The sequence below is a fragment of the Puma concolor genome, chromosome D1 (assembly GCF_028749965.1).
Source record: "Puma concolor isolate L17-30 chromosome D1, mPumCon1.1.hap2, whole genome shotgun sequence".
Classification (NCBI taxonomy): Eukaryota; Metazoa; Chordata; class Mammalia; order Carnivora; family Felidae; genus Puma; species Puma concolor.
In genome coordinates, this window is record NC_141676.1 from 26,451,019 (window position 1) to 26,469,026 (window position 18,008).

Here is an 18,008-nt window from a genome sequence, read left to right on the forward strand (position 1 = left end):
TTGTATTGGTACCTGATTGCTGTGTAACAAATTTAGCAACTTAATACTACACGGTCGATGATCTCATCCAGTGTCTGAGAGTCACGAGTCTGGGAGCACTTAGCTGGGTGGATCTGGCTTGGAAGGTTCTCCTGAGGTTGCAGTCAAGTTGCCGGCTGGAGCCGCAGCCATCCGGAGGGCTGGAGGGGCTGCTTCCAAGCTCATTCTCACCGCTGTTGCCAGAAGTTTCGCTTCCTTTCCATGTGAGACTCTCCAGAGGGCGGCTCTCACACAACATGGCGGCTGGACACTTCTCCCAGGGCAAGTGGTCTGAGAGTGAGAACGAGGGGGCTTCTCCAGCACAGCCCCCTTGCACACCCCAGCATCCACGTGGTCATCAGCCGGGAGTCATCCTTGACTGCTGTCTCTCCGTTATTCTCCACGTACATCAGAATCACGGGCCCCATCTGGTTGACCTCCGCAGTGCCTCGCGCACCTCCCACTGGTGCAGGCAGAGTCAGAGGTACAAACCTGATCCAGTCACTGGCCCTCAAACTGGTTCCCATTGCCCTTAGGATAAAGTTCATGGTTTTCCTAGCCGGCCTGCATCTCTAGCCTCCTTATGACATGACCCTCCTCAGACCTTGTCCTCTCCTGTCCCTACCCTCTATTTTTCTTTAGATCTGAAGCTCAAAGGCACTTCCTCAGGGAAGCTTTTCTGACCCTCCGGCAAGATTCCCCTCTGCCTCTGCCAGTTAACATGCTTCTAGAATGTTCCATTCTTACACGTGCTGCTTTTCACATTTGCTCCACGTCTCATTGCTCTCGGGTCTGTAAATCCACAAGGTGAGGGACCACACAGGTTTTGTTCAGAGCCATATTCCAAGGATTTGAAATGATGACTGGCACATAGCAGACAGGCAATAAACTGAACTGAATAAGGGAGCAAATGCTTTTTATCTGGTAAGTATTTGGGCTTTCTCCTTTGCTTCCTTCCATGGAAGAAGTCAACTTGCTTTACATACAAATCCTATTTATCCTAATGAACAATGTAGCAAGATTGAACCAGACAGTCAATGCACAGACCCGCCCCCCCCCCCCAGGCTTTTTTCTGGGTTCTGTGACAAAGACTGTTTCCTTAACCAAACCCTTTTTTTTCTCTTTTACTAGACCTCACCCGTGGGCCTTGTCCTCAAGAGCAAGAATCCCAGCTTAGTGAAAATCTCCCAACCTTGGTATCTGATCATCCAGGCCTACCTTCAGCAAGAATCCTGTCAAATTGGTTTAGCCAGAATATCCCCCTCTTATCCCTGAGTTTCCCCTTGATAATTTTCCATCCACTGATTTCTACCCTGTTCCTTGGCTATAAATCCCCACTTTTCCTTGTTGTATTCACAGTTAAGCCTGGTCTCTTCCCTCTTCGGCAAAGCTCTATCGCAGTGGTCTCTTGAGTAAAGTCTTCCTTACTGTCTTTAACAAGCGTCAGAATACATTTTCCCCTAACGCTTGGATGGGGTCCATTCAGGTCGGGCCTCTCAACTTGTCTTCAAACAAATGCACCCCCTGTCCCGAGACCTCCAGCTGGAAGCAGAAATGTACAAGGCAATATATTTTTCAGACATGAATTTCTTTCAAATTAATATAGGAACATAACTGACGTCACTAGACCTGAGGAAAATGGTGGCTATTTAATTTCAGTTACATTTCTGAAGGGAGGGTTTTTTGAAAACTCTTAAGATCAGATGTCCATACATAGTTATAATAATAGTCACCACTAATTGAGCTACCGTTATGTTAGCCAGCCTCATTTGAATCTTCTCACCAAAATTATAAGGTAGCTATAACCTCCTTTTTTATAGATGAGCAAACAGAGGCTCAGAGAGACCAGTGAACTAGCCCAACTTCAGCTAGCCAGTAGGTGGTAGAACCTTGATCCATACTGGGGTCTGCTGACTACAGTGCCTTTTTGGTGCCAGGGTACCCTGGTGCCTTCCCTTGGAGTTATTCATTCTGCTTTTGTCCCCTTCGCCCTCAAAATAGCTCAACTGCACAGAACTGTGGAGCTAGCCACTTGGACCGTGGTCAGAATTTTTGCCAGTATATTCTGTATAAAGCTTTGCAGTTCAGTTGCATAGCAGACAACATTTTTTTTAAAAGTGGTTTATAAATACACACGTCGAAGTCAAGAACAGGTTTCCCCAAGTGATTCTTGAGCCCTTCAACTATGAAGGAGGGAAGCTCCCTGGCTTTCAGCAATTTGCGTGAAGAATGACATAGAGCAGGAAGAATGTGGCCAGAGAAAGCACCACGCACCTACCCCCTAGCCTGGCTCCCAGTGGAAAGGGAGCGGAGCTGTGCCAGACCTGGAGGCAGAACATTATTGCTCATTGTGTAGGTGAACAGCCGGGATTCATTAGGGCTGGAGGCTTCCATGGTGGGCAGGTTCTAGCAGGTTCCGGTGGGAGGGCCCTTTGTCTTTCCCACAGACCTACCCCTCTCCGTCTTGGGCCCTGGTTGACTTGAACTTTGCGTTTCGTGCGGCGGAGGAAAACCAAACGTAATTACCCCGTCAGTCTGCGATGTTTCTCTCGGGTTTGCAGACCGTTCTACCCTAGCCGTCTTTCCTCTGGCTTTCCCACCGCGTGGTGGCTGCTGGGTGCTGATCCCAAGGTACAGCTTGGAGACCGGGGAGCTGTTGGCATTCATTCACAAGGCAGCCTTCTCAGGGGTTTCTTCCTGTGTATTCACATGCAACCAGCCTCCCTGGTGGCACTGAAAAAGGTACAGGTTTTGCTAGAGTGCCTCATCCTTTCACGTGAAAATTAGTGGGTATTGTGACTTGTAATTAAATGGGTGGCTTGACTCCTTCTACTACAGCCCATTGTTGATTTCTGAGCGCTGATTATAAGTAGATAATTCTTAATTCCAGGCGTCACTCCCTGCTTCCCAGCCTGGCAACTTGCCTTTTTTCACCCACGCCTTTTTGGCGATTTACTTCTGCCAGAAGTCGGTGTCGAAGATAAGGGCAGAAGGGGGAGATAACGTCAATAAAAATAGCTAACATTTACTGCATGCTTGGTGTATTTTAGGCACTGTGCCGAGCACTTTACTTCAACCTCCTGGGGGCAGATATTATTCGTCCCATTTAACAGATGACGAAACTAAGGCCATCACAGCTGAGAGAACCTGCCCAGGTGTACATGGGATAGTAAGTGCTCCAGCCAGACTCAACGGTAGCCAGTGATCCAAGGCAAGTGCTTTTAAGGCAGAAATCAGGGAAAAGCTAGGGGGAAGGCTGGTCCTTCAAATATCCACCGTGTAGTTTGTAGCCTAGACTCAACAATTGTACACATAAAACCACTTTCCCCAAACCCAACAAATATTTCCTCAACTTTTCAGTGTCAGCTTTTGAATACCAGTGATTCTGAAATGAGTTGCAAGTTTGTAGATCCTCTTGAGGCTTTGAAGAAGGCTATGGCTCCCTCTTACTCCAAACTGCATGCAAAATTTTGCATATAATTTGGGGAGGTTTGAAGGACCTCCAAAAACCCCCTCCCAAGAGAGCCTATGGGATCCAGGTTAAGAAGCCCTGATTTAGGACAGTACTGAACTCTATTGCTATGAAAAGTTGAGTTGACCATAATGGGAAGAGAGGAAATTAAACTTGTGTAGGAAAATCGAAATTTGTGTGGGGCTGTACAGCCTCAGGCAAACCACTGAGCTTTTCTGTATCATAGTCCTGGCTTCCCTCTCCCTCTAGGAGCCCAGGTTTATCATGAAGTTCAACAAGGAAATATTGGATCATGCATGGCTTTGAGTTCCCCACAGAAATATGTCCTGCTTCTTTCTGAGAATTCCTTTCCAGACTCTGTAGCCCTAGGAAATCTGCAAACCCAAATAAGACAACAAATTAGCAGGGAGCAATTACTACTGTGGGCATTCCAGGAAGAGCAGTGAGGGCCTGTTTCCAGGTTTCTAAGCCTGGAGGAGCAAAGACCTGGCACTAGGGACTCCTTTAGGTTCATCATCTGGAGTCCTGCCCTGTTGGGGTATAGTTGCTGTAGGGGTGAGGCTGCTGGGTTATCAACCCAGGGAGGTTGAAAGTGTGTGTGTGGCAGGGGTGGGGGTGGGGGGGGGCAGTGGCTGGAGATGCAGGATCATGGAAGAAGGAAGTGCTACTGTCAGCTGGTAGTAAGAACAGACTCTTGAGAGGCTCTAACACCTACCATTATTTGGAAACTAAGTCACCTCCTCCCCAGTCCCATCATCGAAGGACTGGGGCTGGTTGACCAGACATAAAGTGAACCTCCCCTCTTCTCACCTCTGCCTTCCACCCCTTAGATATGCTGCTCTTTGGTATTTCCCATCTTTTTAAGGCTTTTTTTTTTTTTTTTGGTGCTTTTTTTAAAATAATTTTTTAATGTTTATTTATTTTTGAGAGCGAGAGGAAGAGAATGAGTGGGGGAGGGCAGAGAGAGACGGAGATGCAGAATCCGAAGCAGGCTCCAGGCTCTGAGCTGTCAGCACAGAGTCCGGTGCGGGGCCTGAACCCAGGAGCCGCGAGATCATGACCTGAGCTAAAGTCAGACGCTTAACTGACTGAGTCACCCAGGTGCCCCGGCGCTTGTTTTAATCAGATTTCACCCGGACAGGGAAGTTGAGGGTGAGGAAGAAGGTCCATACCATAGGATTTCCTTGGTGTTAGACTCAGGCCCATAATGCAGATAATGATTACTATTTAAAAAAAAATTTTTTTTTTAGTCTTTATTTTTGAGAGAGAGGGAGACAGAGTGAGTGCGAGCAGGGGAAGAACAGAGGGAGAGGGAGACACAGAATCCGAAGCAGGCGCCAGGCTCTGAGCTGTCAGCACAAAGCCTGACGGGGTCTCGAACTCATGAACCGTGTGATCATGAGCTAAGCTGAAGTCAGACGCTTAACCAACAGAGCCACCCAGGCGTCCCAATGATTACCATTCATTGAGCATTTAGTATGAGGTAGGCACTGTGCTAAGGGCCTTATATACCCAGTCTCCCTAAATTCTCCCGTCTGTAAAGTTTGATGATTATTTCCATTCTACAGATGAGAAGACTGAGATTCAAAGAGTCAGTTAGCTTGGTTTAGGTCATTGTATTAGGAAAAAAACCCCCAAACCCCTGCCCTTCCTTCTTCTGGGTGTGTCCTCTACTCTTGGACCACTACCATACTCATTTTGGACACTTCTGATACCAGGTATGTGTGGGTTTTCCCCGCACCACGCAAGTCTGCAACACCAGCTGGGTGTTCTATAAGTTTACTCAATCCTGACACTGCCTGGGGGGAGTGCCACATCCCACAGGTCAAGGGCTCAGTCGCATGAGACTGTCCCCCACTTCAGACATCAACCGCCGGTACTAGGTCCCCAAGTTACCCACAACCCCTGTCCCACTTGGCTGCAAATCTGGAGCGTCCCGTGACTTCCTCCTCGTTGGATTCGATTGCTTGCTTGAGGGGCTCACAGAGCTCAGGGAAGCCCTTACATTTACCAGTTTATTAAAGGGTATGACGAAGGATACAAATGAAGAGATACGTAGGGGAGGTCTGGGAGGGTCCCAAGTCAGGAGCTTGGAGTTGGGGTATATCATCCCCCCATGGAGTTGGGGTATATCATCCCCCCATGGAGTTGGGGTGTATCATCCCCCCATGGAGTTGGGGTGTATCATCCCCCCATGGAGTTGGGGTATATCATCCCCCCATGGAGTTGGGGTATATCATCCCCCCATGGAGTTGGGGTATATCATCCCCCCATGGAGTTGGGGTGTATCATCCCCCCATGGAGTTGGGGTATATCATCCTACTGGTACATGGTTGTGTTCCCCAAGCTGGAAGCCCTCCAAACCTCGTACCATTGGGATTTTTCCAGAAGCTTTGTCATTTTAGGCATGACGGGCCAGTAAGTCCATTTTCACCCCTTTTCCCTTCTCAAGAGAATAGGGGGTGGGACTGAAAATTCCAAGCTTTCAGTCATGGCTTGATCTTTCTAGTGACCAGCCCTATCCTGGAGCCCACCCAGAGTTGCCCCATTAGGACCAAAGACGTCCGTATCACCCAGGAGACGCAAGGGTGTCAGCGCTCTGTGCCAGGAGCTCGGGGCAGAGACCAGCATGTATTTTGTGTGATCTCACAGGCATAGAGTCAGAAAGTGGTGAATCAAGGTTTTGAACACAGGGCTCTGACTGCCGAGTTCCTGTTCACGGTTACTTCCCTGTAATAGGCCCCAGGAGCAGGGCTGGGATTTAGGAGTTTTCTCTCTGAGAGGAGTGCCTGGGCCAGGCCCCTGCCTATCCAGTCTAGCCTGAGCCCTGGGGGCTCTCCCTTCCCTAAGTTTCGCCCATGCTTCATTTCCTTCCACTCCATTGCTTACTGTTTACTCCAAGTCTGTCAACAGTCTCAGATGTGCTCCCAATGCCAGCCTTGGCCTCCTCCTTCCCTCGGTCTGGATGCCAAGGTGGCTTTTCTTCCTAGAAATTTGCTTCGGGCTCAGCACCCCTGCTCCTAAACCGCCAGAGCCCCTCATTCGCTCCAGAATAAAATCCAAACACCCTAACCACTTGCTTCCTCTTTTCCTGCTCTCTGCCCCATCCACGTGACACACATTGTCTATCCTCCTGAGTTGGCTTTTGTTCTGGTACTGATATTGTTTATCCAAACCGTTAAAGATGTATTTTAATGGTACACATTGCCATGGATCCTTTGGGGACAAGAATAAATATAAAGTTGTACTATACACAGGCAAATACTGATTATTTCCCGGTGGCCCTGGTCAAATTTAGTCCTTCCTCCTAGAAAGGCCTCCCCACACCCCTGCCTGGGTTGACATCCTCCCTGTCTCCCAGGCTCCAGGCGAAGCTTCCCCGGTTCAGGTAAACCTCCTGCTGCCCTGGGCCTGAATGATCACTCACTTCTCCCAACATGGGTTCTTCATGTGAGAGTGCAAACCGGGACCAGGCATGGCCTGAAGCCCCAACACTTCCCTGAATTAGACCTGGCTGTGAATCCTGCCCTGCTGCTTCCGGCTGAGTGACCTTGAGCACGTCACTTCCTCTCAGAGGCTTGGGTTTCTGCGTGCGTGCTGTGTGGACAGGACCGTCTGTTGCACACGCACACAGTGCCTGCGCCACTTTAGCGCCATATTCACAGCATCCTAGGGAGTGGTAGAGCCCGACGGCTACGACTGCTGCCTTTGGACCTGGGTTCAAACCCTGGCTGTGCCACTTACCCACAGCGTGGCCTTGGATGAGCTGTTGAATGTTCATCCACTCAGTTTGCCTCCCTGTAAAGCGGAGACGATAGGTTAATTACGAGGAATGAATGCGTTGATACGTGTAAGGTACTTAGATCCCTGGCACAGAGAGATTGATATTAAAAATCAGCTATTGTCTAGGGGCGCCGGGGTGGCTCAGTCGGTTGGGCGTCCGACTTCAGCTCAGGTCATGATCTCATGGTCCGTGAGTTCGAGCCCCGCGTCGGGCTCTGTGCTGACAGCTCGGAGCCTGGAGCCTGCTTCCGATCCTGTCTCTCTCTCTCTCTCTCTCTCTCTCTGACCTTCCCCCATTCATGCTCTGTCTCTCTGTGTCTCAAAAATGAATAAACGTTAAAAAAATTTTTTAAAAAAATCAGCTATTGTCTAATAAGCGTTCTTTCTCCTCATTTGAGATGTCATTTGCTATTCCTGTGTCTAGACTGCTGCTCTCACAACGGAGGCGGCAGGGTCCTCTGTGTTCTTTTATCCCTGAGCCTACTTCCTTGCCTGGCACACACTTTATGCTCCTGAACTCTCCATGATTGGGCATCAGAGGAAGATGCCTGTGATGCAAAGGATAAGGTTTTCAAATTGTGATCACCTGGAGGAGCTGCAGAGGGGGAAGCAGAACTCGGGGATAGAGGTGGGTGGGGGGGAGGGTTGTCTCCCTTTCTCCCCGGTCAAGGCCACATTCTTAGTCAGACTGAGTCTGTAGTCCTGGCAGAGTTCCTGTGGGATGATGGTGGGGTGGGGGTGGGGTTTCGGGCCTCACCTGAGCTGCCCCGCCTACCTTTACCCCCGCCTACCTTTACCCCCATCAGGGGTGCTACCAGCTCTCCCCCAGCATCACCCCCCCACCCCTGCCCCCGCGGCTCCGACCCGGCTCTGGGCATTCAGCCTGACTCAGGCTGGCCTCCTGCCCCCGGCGTCCCTCGGCGTGACCACACCTCCCGGGCCCCGCAAGGGTTAAGGCAGCGGAGAGGAGAGGTTTGGGCTGACGTCGCTCTGGCTGAAGGTGGTTCCCCTCGGAAGAGGATGGGAGAGCCTGGCGAGCTGAAACCCGAGCTCCCGCTCAGCTGGGGCTTGGGGAGGTCCCTGTAAGAGCCGCCTGCCCCAGCCTCCCTTCGGTCCCTCCCCAGCAGTCACTCTGGCACCGGCGCGGGAACGATGGAGCTGGGCTGCTGGACGCAGTTGGGGCTCACTTTCCTGCAGCTCCTTCTCATCTCATCCTTGCCTAGAGGTACTGTGAGTAGCGTTCAGGGCCCCCCAGGGGCACTTCCCTCCTGGGTATGGAAGGGACCCCCCCCTGCCCCTGGGGCGGGGGGGAGCCCCGAGAGGTGGTGGTGCTAGGTGGGGGGCTGGGGGGAGCAGAGGCAGCGCTGGTGTAATTTGGGGGGCTTGGCTGCTGGTGCTGGAGCGTCTGTCCTCCCTGAGAATGGGGCACCGTTTTATCGTCCCAACTGGTGGGACTGGACTGCCTCAGAAAAGGGTACCAGCTCCAGTGCATTTTCCTAGTTTTCATTTTATCTTCGTAAAGCACAGAAGTACCTCCGGGAATCTATCCGGTCTGATTCACCCCCTCTGACTAGCAAGAGGGAGAAGTTTCCCCTGGAAAGAGCCCCCCCAGAGGTGAAGCGGGAAGGAGAAAAACGAACCAAGAGCAAGGCTCGCAGCAAGGGTGTTCCTCCTGGTGGATGTAGCTTGCTGAAATCCTGCAGTCCCAGCCTTCAGAACAGAGCCCCAGCCTGGGAGATTCACCCACTCAGCATATATACACTTCCTTCCCATAAGAATGAGAAAGAAGAGAAAAAAAAAAAAAAAAAAAAAAAAAAAACCAAGCAAAAAACGGCCAGGGTTAAAAGTGCAGAATCGTTTCTGGGGACACACAGTGTTTGTTTGGAAAGAGCTTTGGCTTCTGTGTTTTTCACTATCATTTTCTGAGCCGCAAACCCCATGTCAAATGGGCTCCCGGGACAACTGAGGCTGAAATGTGACCCAGAGCTCCTGTGGGGCCTCTTGACCCCGGGGAGGGAATGGCAGGCTTGTCTTGTAACTGCTCGCTGGCAGGCAGAGAAGCAGGGACTTCTGGGTGCATCTGTCCTTACCTGGCTTGAGCGGGGCCAGGAGTCAGGAGGTAGGTGAGACGTGCTGAGGGAAGGGCAGGCTGACGTGTGCAGATGTGACAAAACAGGGCAGCTTGGGGAGGAGCAGGGAGTGTGTGAGCACTTGCTACTCGCCTTCTGTGCTGGTTACCTGTCACCTTGCTGGTTACTTGTCACCTGTGTTCTACTTAAGAGATGGGCGCCCCGTTGCTGCAGGTAGCTGGCGAGTGTCCGGGAATGAATCAGGGTTCAGTGGGGGTGCTGAGGGCCTAAAGTCAATAGCCTGCTGTATAGATAGGGGACTCGACCATAGGCACGTCCCTTCATGATGAACAAAAAGCCAGGACACATGAGAAACAAACCAACCAACCATTTTGGTCAGAACTTTCCACCTGTAGCCTGCCGGCCCCAGGTGAAATCTTCCTTGGCGCTCTGCTCTCAAGCAGGGGTGTTTCATTGGAGTGTTGCCTCAGTGGCACCTGGGGACAATAAATATTGAAGGAAGAAGGAGCCCACGAGGGGCCTGATAGTCCATACACACAAGTGCTCGCCCAGGAGTAAGTCACCAACTTTCATTAGGATTCCTCCCTGTTCGTCTCTGCCTTTTGGTGGCCCTAGCCCAACTCCATCGGGGGGTTCCTTCCCAGAGCACCAGGGCTCCGAGGACTAGTTCCTCGTGGCTACATCAACCCTCCCCTGCTTCCTTTTTTGTAACACAGCAGGTAAGATGGCTCAAACCCACGCCAGTTAAAAAACAAAGGTCAGCTGCCCCTCTCTTCTTGCCCGGGATCTGGAAAACAAAACCCATTTACTCCTGACCCGAGAATCTCTTTTACCTTTGGCTACGGAAAAGCTTCGGGAAGGGTGCCTGGCAGTCACGCTGTTGATGGAACCCCGTAGCACCCTCCAGCAGCCTCACGTGCCTAGTGAGGCTATTTTGGTGGTTGAACGTCCACCGTCAGAGGGGAGAGGGAGGAACAGAGTGGAGAAGGGAAATAATTCCTCAAAGAGTAAGTGAGTCCACTCCCGGCTGGAATGCTGAATCTGGCCCCGTCTAGAAGAGCCTGGAAGCAGATTTCCTCTAATTGCTTTTCTAAAACGAGCGTTTGATGAACTGTCAACATCCACTGGATGTTGTGCGGATGGCACAGGAGGTGGTTGTGGCTCATCGACACGGGACACATGCTGCGGGGTGAGAATGCAAACATTAGGCCAAGTGACAACCCAACATAAACAGCATGTGGGGGAGAAACCCGACTCCAGTGACTCCACCAGACAGCAGTGGCTTTGCCAGCAGGATTCTGCCTAAGAGGAAAAACTCATGTAAAATATGTGACTCTTGGGAACGAAACCTTAATATGGATAATTTTGCAAGTGTTGCTTCCAAAAGACATTAGCTTGCGGAGAACGAACGTAGAGGCAACCGGGGAAGATAATTTGAAGCCCAGATATCCAGTGGGCAGGAGCAACCAGCCGAGAAAGGGAATGTGGAAAGAGAGCAAGGGGAAAGGAGTGGCAAGAAAAATGAGATGTTGGTTTATGATGGGATGTGTTAGCAAACTCCAAGGAGAGAGCTTTGGAAATTGGGCCATCTTGGCTGGGGTGGATTCTCGTGGGGACCACGAAGACAGTGTTCCCCTGATCAATAACTAAGAGCTGTGGCTTCTCCACCGGGAAAATAATTTGATGGTGGGGTCATGGACTTTTGGAGCTGGGAGCGACTTTGGAGATCACTTAGTTTTGAGCACCTTAATTTCCGACGGCAACGTGATGAAACATCTGTGGACCTTTATGTTGTGCCCAGTCTTTGAGCCAAATTCCGTGCATGCATGAATTCTCAGCCCACCCTAATAAGGTAGGGGCTGTTATTATCCTTATTTTACAAACGGGGTTTAGAGAGGTTCTGTGACCTGTTCAAGGATGCACTGGCCTGGTTTCTCAAAAAAAAAAAAAAAAAACCTAAACGTTTGACCCAGCAATTCCATTTCTGGGTGTATACGCAAAAGAAATGAAAGCGGGGACTCGAACAGGTATTTGTATACCAGTGTCCGTCGCAGCCTTATTTCCAATAGCCAAAAGGTGGAAACAACCCCAGATGTCCATCCATGGACAAAGTGTGGTATCTATACCCACTGGAATACCATTCAGCCTTGAAAAGGAACGAAGCGCTGACACTGACTATAGCAGGGCTGAATTTTGAAGACATTACATGCTAAGTGAAAGAAGCCAGACACAAAGGAAAAATAAATACTGTGTGGTTTTACTCATAGAAGGTGCACAGAGCAGGGAGATCCAGGAGGGGCTCGGGGGGAGGGGAGGAGAGTTGGGCGAGTTCACGTTTAGTGGGCGTGGAGTTTCACTGTGAGATCATGAAAAAGTTCTGGAGATGAATAGTGGTGTTGTTTGCACGAGCCACTGAATGGAACACTGAAAAGTGACTGAAATGGTAAATTTTGCATTACTTAAAGTTAGCTGCAATCATGATGAAAAAGACAAAGAATGCACAGGCAGATGAGTGGAGCCTCGGGTGAGCTCAGACTGTCTAATTCCTGAGCTCAAACTCGCCTGGTACCTGGGTGACTTAAATTCCCGCATCTAGCGGGTGGATCGATTATGCTGACGTACGTCTCCACTTGGCACGGCTTCAGGACCCGTGTGGTAGGAGAGAGTCCTTGCTAGCCCCAGTTTCGGTGGCACTGGTCGCCTGCGGCAAAGAGGGAGACTCGTAGAGCTGAAGGTCTGGCAGTCTTTGGGTCGAAATGCCTGCAAAAGTATTTAGGTAGGATTTGAAGGTAGGTTGGTCCTCTCTATGGCCAGACACCCCACCTTTTCAACCTACGTGTATGTTCCTGGCTACTTCCTACTGGCAAGTGAGATTTTGACTGCGTTCCTGAGAGGGGCGGGGCGGAAAGGGAGAGTGAAAGCCAGAAGGCAGAGCGCTCGGTGCTGGTTGGGGAGAAACACATGAGAGGATTGAGTAGCTTGACAGGACTCTTTATTTTATTTTATTTTATTTTATTTTATTTTATTTTATTTTATTTTTAATGTTTTTATGTATTTTTGAGACAGAGCACGAGCAGTGGGGGGGGGGGGGGGGGGAGGGGATGGGAGGGAGGGGAGAGGGAGACACAGAATGCAAAACAGGCTCCAGGCTCTGAGCTGTCAGCACAGAGCCCGACGCGGGGCTCAAACTCATGGACCGTGAGATCATGACCTGAGCCGAAGTAGGATGCTCAACCGACTGAGCCACCCAGGTGCCCCTTGACAGGACTTTGAAAAGAAGGAATGTGAATATAAACTTGTGGGTTTTGTAGAACATGTAGAACCTCTGTGACCACCAACACTTCAGTAAAATGTTTTATTCCCTTGAGCTCTCAAGAGTGAGCTTTTGATGGAAACAGAGGATGAAGCTGGGTAGTATGTCTGGGTCAGTAAGCTGGGGACAAAGCACCTTTGGACATGGGAGCCCAAAGGCAGAAGTGGCTTAAAGCATGTGAGTCTCTCAGAAATACCCAGAAGTCTTAGGGAAGGCTTTGGAATACCACTGGCATGGACTGAGGGTTTGATTTAAACTTACCTACATCTGAGTTACACTGGCTAGACAGAAATGGCTGAGATAATGGTGTCTGGGGGGATCTAGAGACTGACCTTAGGTCAGAAATTATTTCCACCTGTCCCACTAGGGGCGGCCAATCCCCATGCAAGAGAGACGTCTCTACCTGCCTCCCCTGAGACCAGCTCTAGAAGCTGCGATTGATTTGTTGTATGTGTGGATTGGGGGAGGTGCCATTTCAGTGATAAATGAGGGAAGTTGGTGCCCCGTTTCCCCCCAAATGTGGGAGGACCTGTCACCCTCACTCTGGGATATCTGAAAGTCACAAGAGCCCAGCTCCCTCCCCTCTTTTTTTTTTTTTTTTTAATTTGAGAGAAGAGGGAAATGCAGTGTTTACATTTTCCAGTTCCTGAATTCCAGGGTAAAGGGGCCAGAGGCCAGCTGGAGCTTTGAAAGCTACCAGATCAGTGGCAAAACGTCTACCAGCTTCCAAGCCTGGTCTGTGTTTAAGGAATTCTGCTTGTCAGCCATCGTACGATCTGGGCTGAGGCATTAGGTTGACAGTGAAATGTGTAGGAAAAAACAAACCTTGTACCTATAAGCAAAACTACTCAAGGAAGGCAGAGAATTAGAGTTGGTATTGTACTCTTTAGTCAATGGGACCTTCCACTGCTCCTGCACCCTCCTTTCATTTTTCTGGGGTACAGTTATCTGTGAGACAGACCCAGAACCCGTGTGGTTGACAGCAGAGTGGGTAGGGGTTGTACCTCAAACCCTTCACCCTTGATGATGGAAGCACCAAATAGCCTCCCATCCTCTCATGTATAAGGGACCTGACCGTAAGTTTGGCCACCCAGATAATTAATGGTGTTTGTGGTAAATACCAGGCTCTGTCCTATGTGCCTTACGTTTAATTTATTTAATGACACATGGAGGAACTTAGGTAGGGAGTACTCGCCCTGGCCACATGGCTGGACATCCATGTTGGAGCCCAGACAGTCTGGCTCCGTAACACACACTGAAGCCCTCCATGACACTGACTATGGTAGGTAGATGTGCTGGCTGTATTTTGGCTGACTCATAAAAGAACATGGTGTCAGTAAAGAAATCTGGTTATCCCTTGGGCACTGAAAGTGCTCAGAATGGCAGAAGTGAGGCCGTATACTCACCACTGCGGAGACAGAGGATGCGGGAGGAGGGAGAGAGGCATCAAAAGCCCCCGTGGGCCCATGTGGGATCTGGGACTGGGGGGGAGCCGTTCCCTGAAGGAAACTGAGGCACTGAGCAGAGACCCAAAACTTTAACCAGTTGCTGGGAGCGCTGTCCACAAGATCATGTGTCTTATTCTGAACCAGCATAGAAAGTGAGACTTTCTTTGTCTCGTGGTCAACTTTTATCATTGGAATCACGTGTCTGTTCGCAAAGGGATAGAGTTAAGGATGAGCCGTGTTTCATGTCCAGCCCTGATACTATGTAGCCTATCTCCTTTATGGATTTATTCTGTCAAGATCATCAGTGTGTAAACCCTTAACGCTTTGGAATGGGAGAAGCAGGCCTGGAATAAATAAAGGCAAGCATTTTTCCCCCTTCTTTTTTGGCATAACGCAGTTGATGGATATAGCAGGGGATGGAGACACCATCCCCTTCCAGTAAAATTAAGATGGGCTTTAACCAATTCATTTCAACCATGAATAAGGATCTACTGTGTACCAGACAGTAACGTGGAACAGTTAAGAGAAGTGCCCCCATCGTCTGGGCAGCAAATGAAGACACCTATTTCTGTCACCCTTCTGCCTCTGGAGCTGGGGAAATGCCTTTATTCCTGCGGTGTGGGTGTCTGTGTCACCACCCTCCCTGAGGTTCTGGCCGTTTCAGAGGGCTGCGTTAGTGGTTTGGCAGTGAGTCTCCGTGTGAGTAGAAGTCTGGTCAGTGGGTTTGGTGATTGGAAAACCGGGGCTGCCGCCAGAACAGAGTGAGGAACGCATTCAGGCAACGTTAGCTCATGGGGAGACAAGGCAGTTGTCCTCATAAGCTGAATCCACGATTGGTTTAAAAAAAGTTTTTTCGGCCAGTTGAATGGAAAACCACTAAATGGAGGGGATGTTGACCCAGTTTGCTTCAAGTCAAATGAATCACTTGAAGACTGAGGAGCTGAAGGGTCAGTGTTTTTCAGAGCCCCCTCCCCACTTCCTTCATAGGATTCCTTTGCATGTGATCAGTGAATCGCCCTCATGCTGGGATCTTCCCTCCGGATCAGCACTGAAGGTGGAGAGCACCTGAGGTGTCCCAGGACACGTTGCCTGAGTTTAGCTTCTAGCTGGTCACTTCTACTCCCATACTTTGCCACATCCCCTTGGCTCACCTGGTTGTGAACAGAAGCGGGGGTTTGGGTGCCAGTAAAGAATGTTTGTTGCAGGATTTCTTGGTCTGGCTTTCTGCCTCCCAGTGGGTGGTTGGCTGCCTGCTTCTACGTGGTGCTCAGCCTTCGTTCTGTGCAAGCCCGGCTCCCCTGGCCAACCCACTGGTGGAACAGAACAAGCGAGCATCCCTAGTCTTTGTAGAAATGAGATACACACTGCAGTTAACAAAAATATTCACAGTAATAGACCCAATGGATTCCTCATACTGCACCATCGAGACTCCCGTGTGACGGCAAGAGCTGTTTCTAACCTCACTCTTTGTCAGAACTAACCTTTCCCTGGGAATCACACGTGCTTCACGTGTCCACATTCAGGTATTTATTCAGCAAACTTGATCACGCACCTACCCCGGGGCCAGGCGCGATCCTAGGTACTTGGGGATGTCATGATGAACAAGACAGAGTTCTTTTCCTTAAGGCACTTGAACAATCTATCGAAAGAGCTGTTGGTCCAGTCTGACATTTTTCCAAAGTGGGTTTCATGGCATTCTAATGCTGGAAGATATTCAGCAAAAATAACCAAACAAAACCGAGGGCGTTATGATGAAAAATGTCTGGGGAATGTGGAGATTAACTGTGCACAAAGCATTTATAGACACTGCTAAGCCCTGCAATAAAGAAAGCAGTGATTAGCATTTTATAAGGTTAAGCACAGAATGTCTTTTCACACAATACCTTATACTACCAGTGGAGTTACTGCTCCTTAGAATATAGTTTGGCAAACTACTCCCTTGCCCATAAGGAACGCAACGCTGAAGAATACCTCACCGTTATGGAGGATAAGGGAAGAAGGGAATTTGAAAGTCTGTAAAACAGGGGCTTCTCATTAGCCTTCTGCTGAGGGCAGGGCAGGAAGTCTGATGTCCTAGTCACTTACCACTCCCTGAGAGAGTGAAAGAGCCATGGATTTGGCCCCGTTCATGTTGAGAAACATCCTTGCCAGCATTGACCTGCATGGTTCATTGAGAAAACTCATTTCTCATAGTCAGGTTGCCTACAGTAATGCAGTCGGTCTGGGATCATTGGACAAACTGAATCTGATTAACAGGTGCCCACGGTGACACAGCAGTTCTGGGGAGTGATGGAGCTGTGGCTTGACTCCCCAGCTAGACTGTATCCTTGACTGTCACCAAGTCTCCCCTTCACAAGGATGCTACTTGAGCATCCTTCGAATCCCTGGAGGCACTGAGTCCCAGGACTGTTCATCACCAGTTACCCTCTCTTCTCCACTCCTCCTCCCCCCACCCTGCACACCCGGAGGCTTGTCTCCAATCCCTTGTTATTTACCCTGGTGCTTGCCAGCTCGGGAATAGCCCAGTCACTGTGACCGAGATTTACACACCCTGAAGTGGTCTGAGCTGTTTACACTGGGGCTGTATCCCAAAGAGACAGCACGTGAGTTTGAGCTGCTCATCAACCCGCTGTTTGCTGCTTCTGGGAACTTCTTTGTTCCTGCCTTTGCTAAATATTGTTCTTGTTGTCATGCAACACGGCTTCTCTCTTGGCGCTAGCATGGCCTGCCCCTTCTCTCTGCCCTGACTTGTTTCAGATTGGATAACTGCGGTGGCAATGGGTAAGGGAGAAGACCTGTTGTTCCCTTAAGGGGTATCTTGCCAGAGTAGACTCAAGTCATCCATGACCTCAGCAAAGATCCAGCCTTTACTTGCCATAATTCTGGAATTCACCTTTGATGTAGATATCTTGGTATGGATGTGTCCAAGTTTGAATACACACGTACACAGAAGAGTAGAGATGTGGATGTGTGTTTGTATGAATATGTATATACACGGGGTGTGGAGTATTACGGTTTAAAGGATGGGGCAGGGTTTGAGTCCTGGCTCTGTTGTTCGTGGCTGCTTTTCTCTGGCAAGTTACTTAACCTTTTTCTTGTGGCCTTACCACCTTCCGACCTGTAGACTGAGGATTGTAGTGTATTATGGGTTTATTGCAGGTGTTAAATGAGAATCTACTTAAAGTAGATTAGTGAAACGCCTCGCAAAACAGGAGTGCTCAGGAAGTTGCAGCCGTCTCCTTCTCTCCCTTCTACTGTACTTCCCACCAGCACCCATTTCACAGGGTGTCGAGAGGAAACACTGGTGGTTCTGTGTGTAGTAGGGTGGAAGTTACAAGGTCCCCTTGAGGCCCTCTTTGCCTCAGTCCACAGTCCTATCCTCTTTCCTTGTGGCTCTGTCAGAAAAACAATCCCCTAAAGATTCACCGTAAGTTTCCCTCTTTGAGCCTTGCTACCTTCCCTTGGTTTTAGCATGCACCCACCTTACAACCTTAGAGGAAATGCCCTTCCGCACAGTGCCTTAGTTTCTCTGTGTTTGCACCCGGGCGAATGGTAGTTTCTTGCAGGGGCTGAGAGGTCAGTGTCTTTCAGCGCAGGTGATTCTGGATCCATAATGTTGGTGTCCCAGACAGGAGATGCTCCTGACCCCCTGTTGCGATCCGAAGGTGGAGCCAGGCAGGAAGCCTCAGGCAAAAAGAAGTTCATTTTCTCTTGTTCTAGCCCGCGGAGCTGGGGGAGGTAGCTATAATGGAGGCTAGCCTGCCTTGAAGCTGCTGCCAGCTTAGGGTTCGTGAACAGGACATACCGTCGTAGACGCATCATCCTCACTCAACTTCCCTCCACATTCGACCAGTGCTGTTGGCCAGGAGGAAAATCTGGCTTCT

General features: G+C 49.8%; 1 protein-coding gene across 3 annotated transcripts in view; it reads left to right on the plus strand.

The window, feature by feature from the left end:
• The window catches only part of PAMR1 (peptidase domain containing associated with muscle regeneration 1), a 167,612-nt gene that overhangs the window by 76,897 nt on the left and 72,707 nt on the right, over positions 1-18,008 (plus strand). Inside the window, exon 1 of one of the 3 annotated variants that reach the window (XM_086677679.1) lies at positions 8,245-8,498. The exons of 1 other annotated variant lie outside the window; for it this stretch is intronic. In XM_086677679.1, coding sequence (XP_086533805.1) covers positions 8,426-8,498 — 73 coding nt within the window. In that variant the 5' untranslated portion in view covers positions 8,245-8,425. Of the gene's footprint in view, positions 1-8,244; positions 8,499-8,654; positions 9,393-18,008 lie in introns of those variants that run through there. One more of the 3 variants, XM_086677678.1, reaches the window with a different exon arrangement.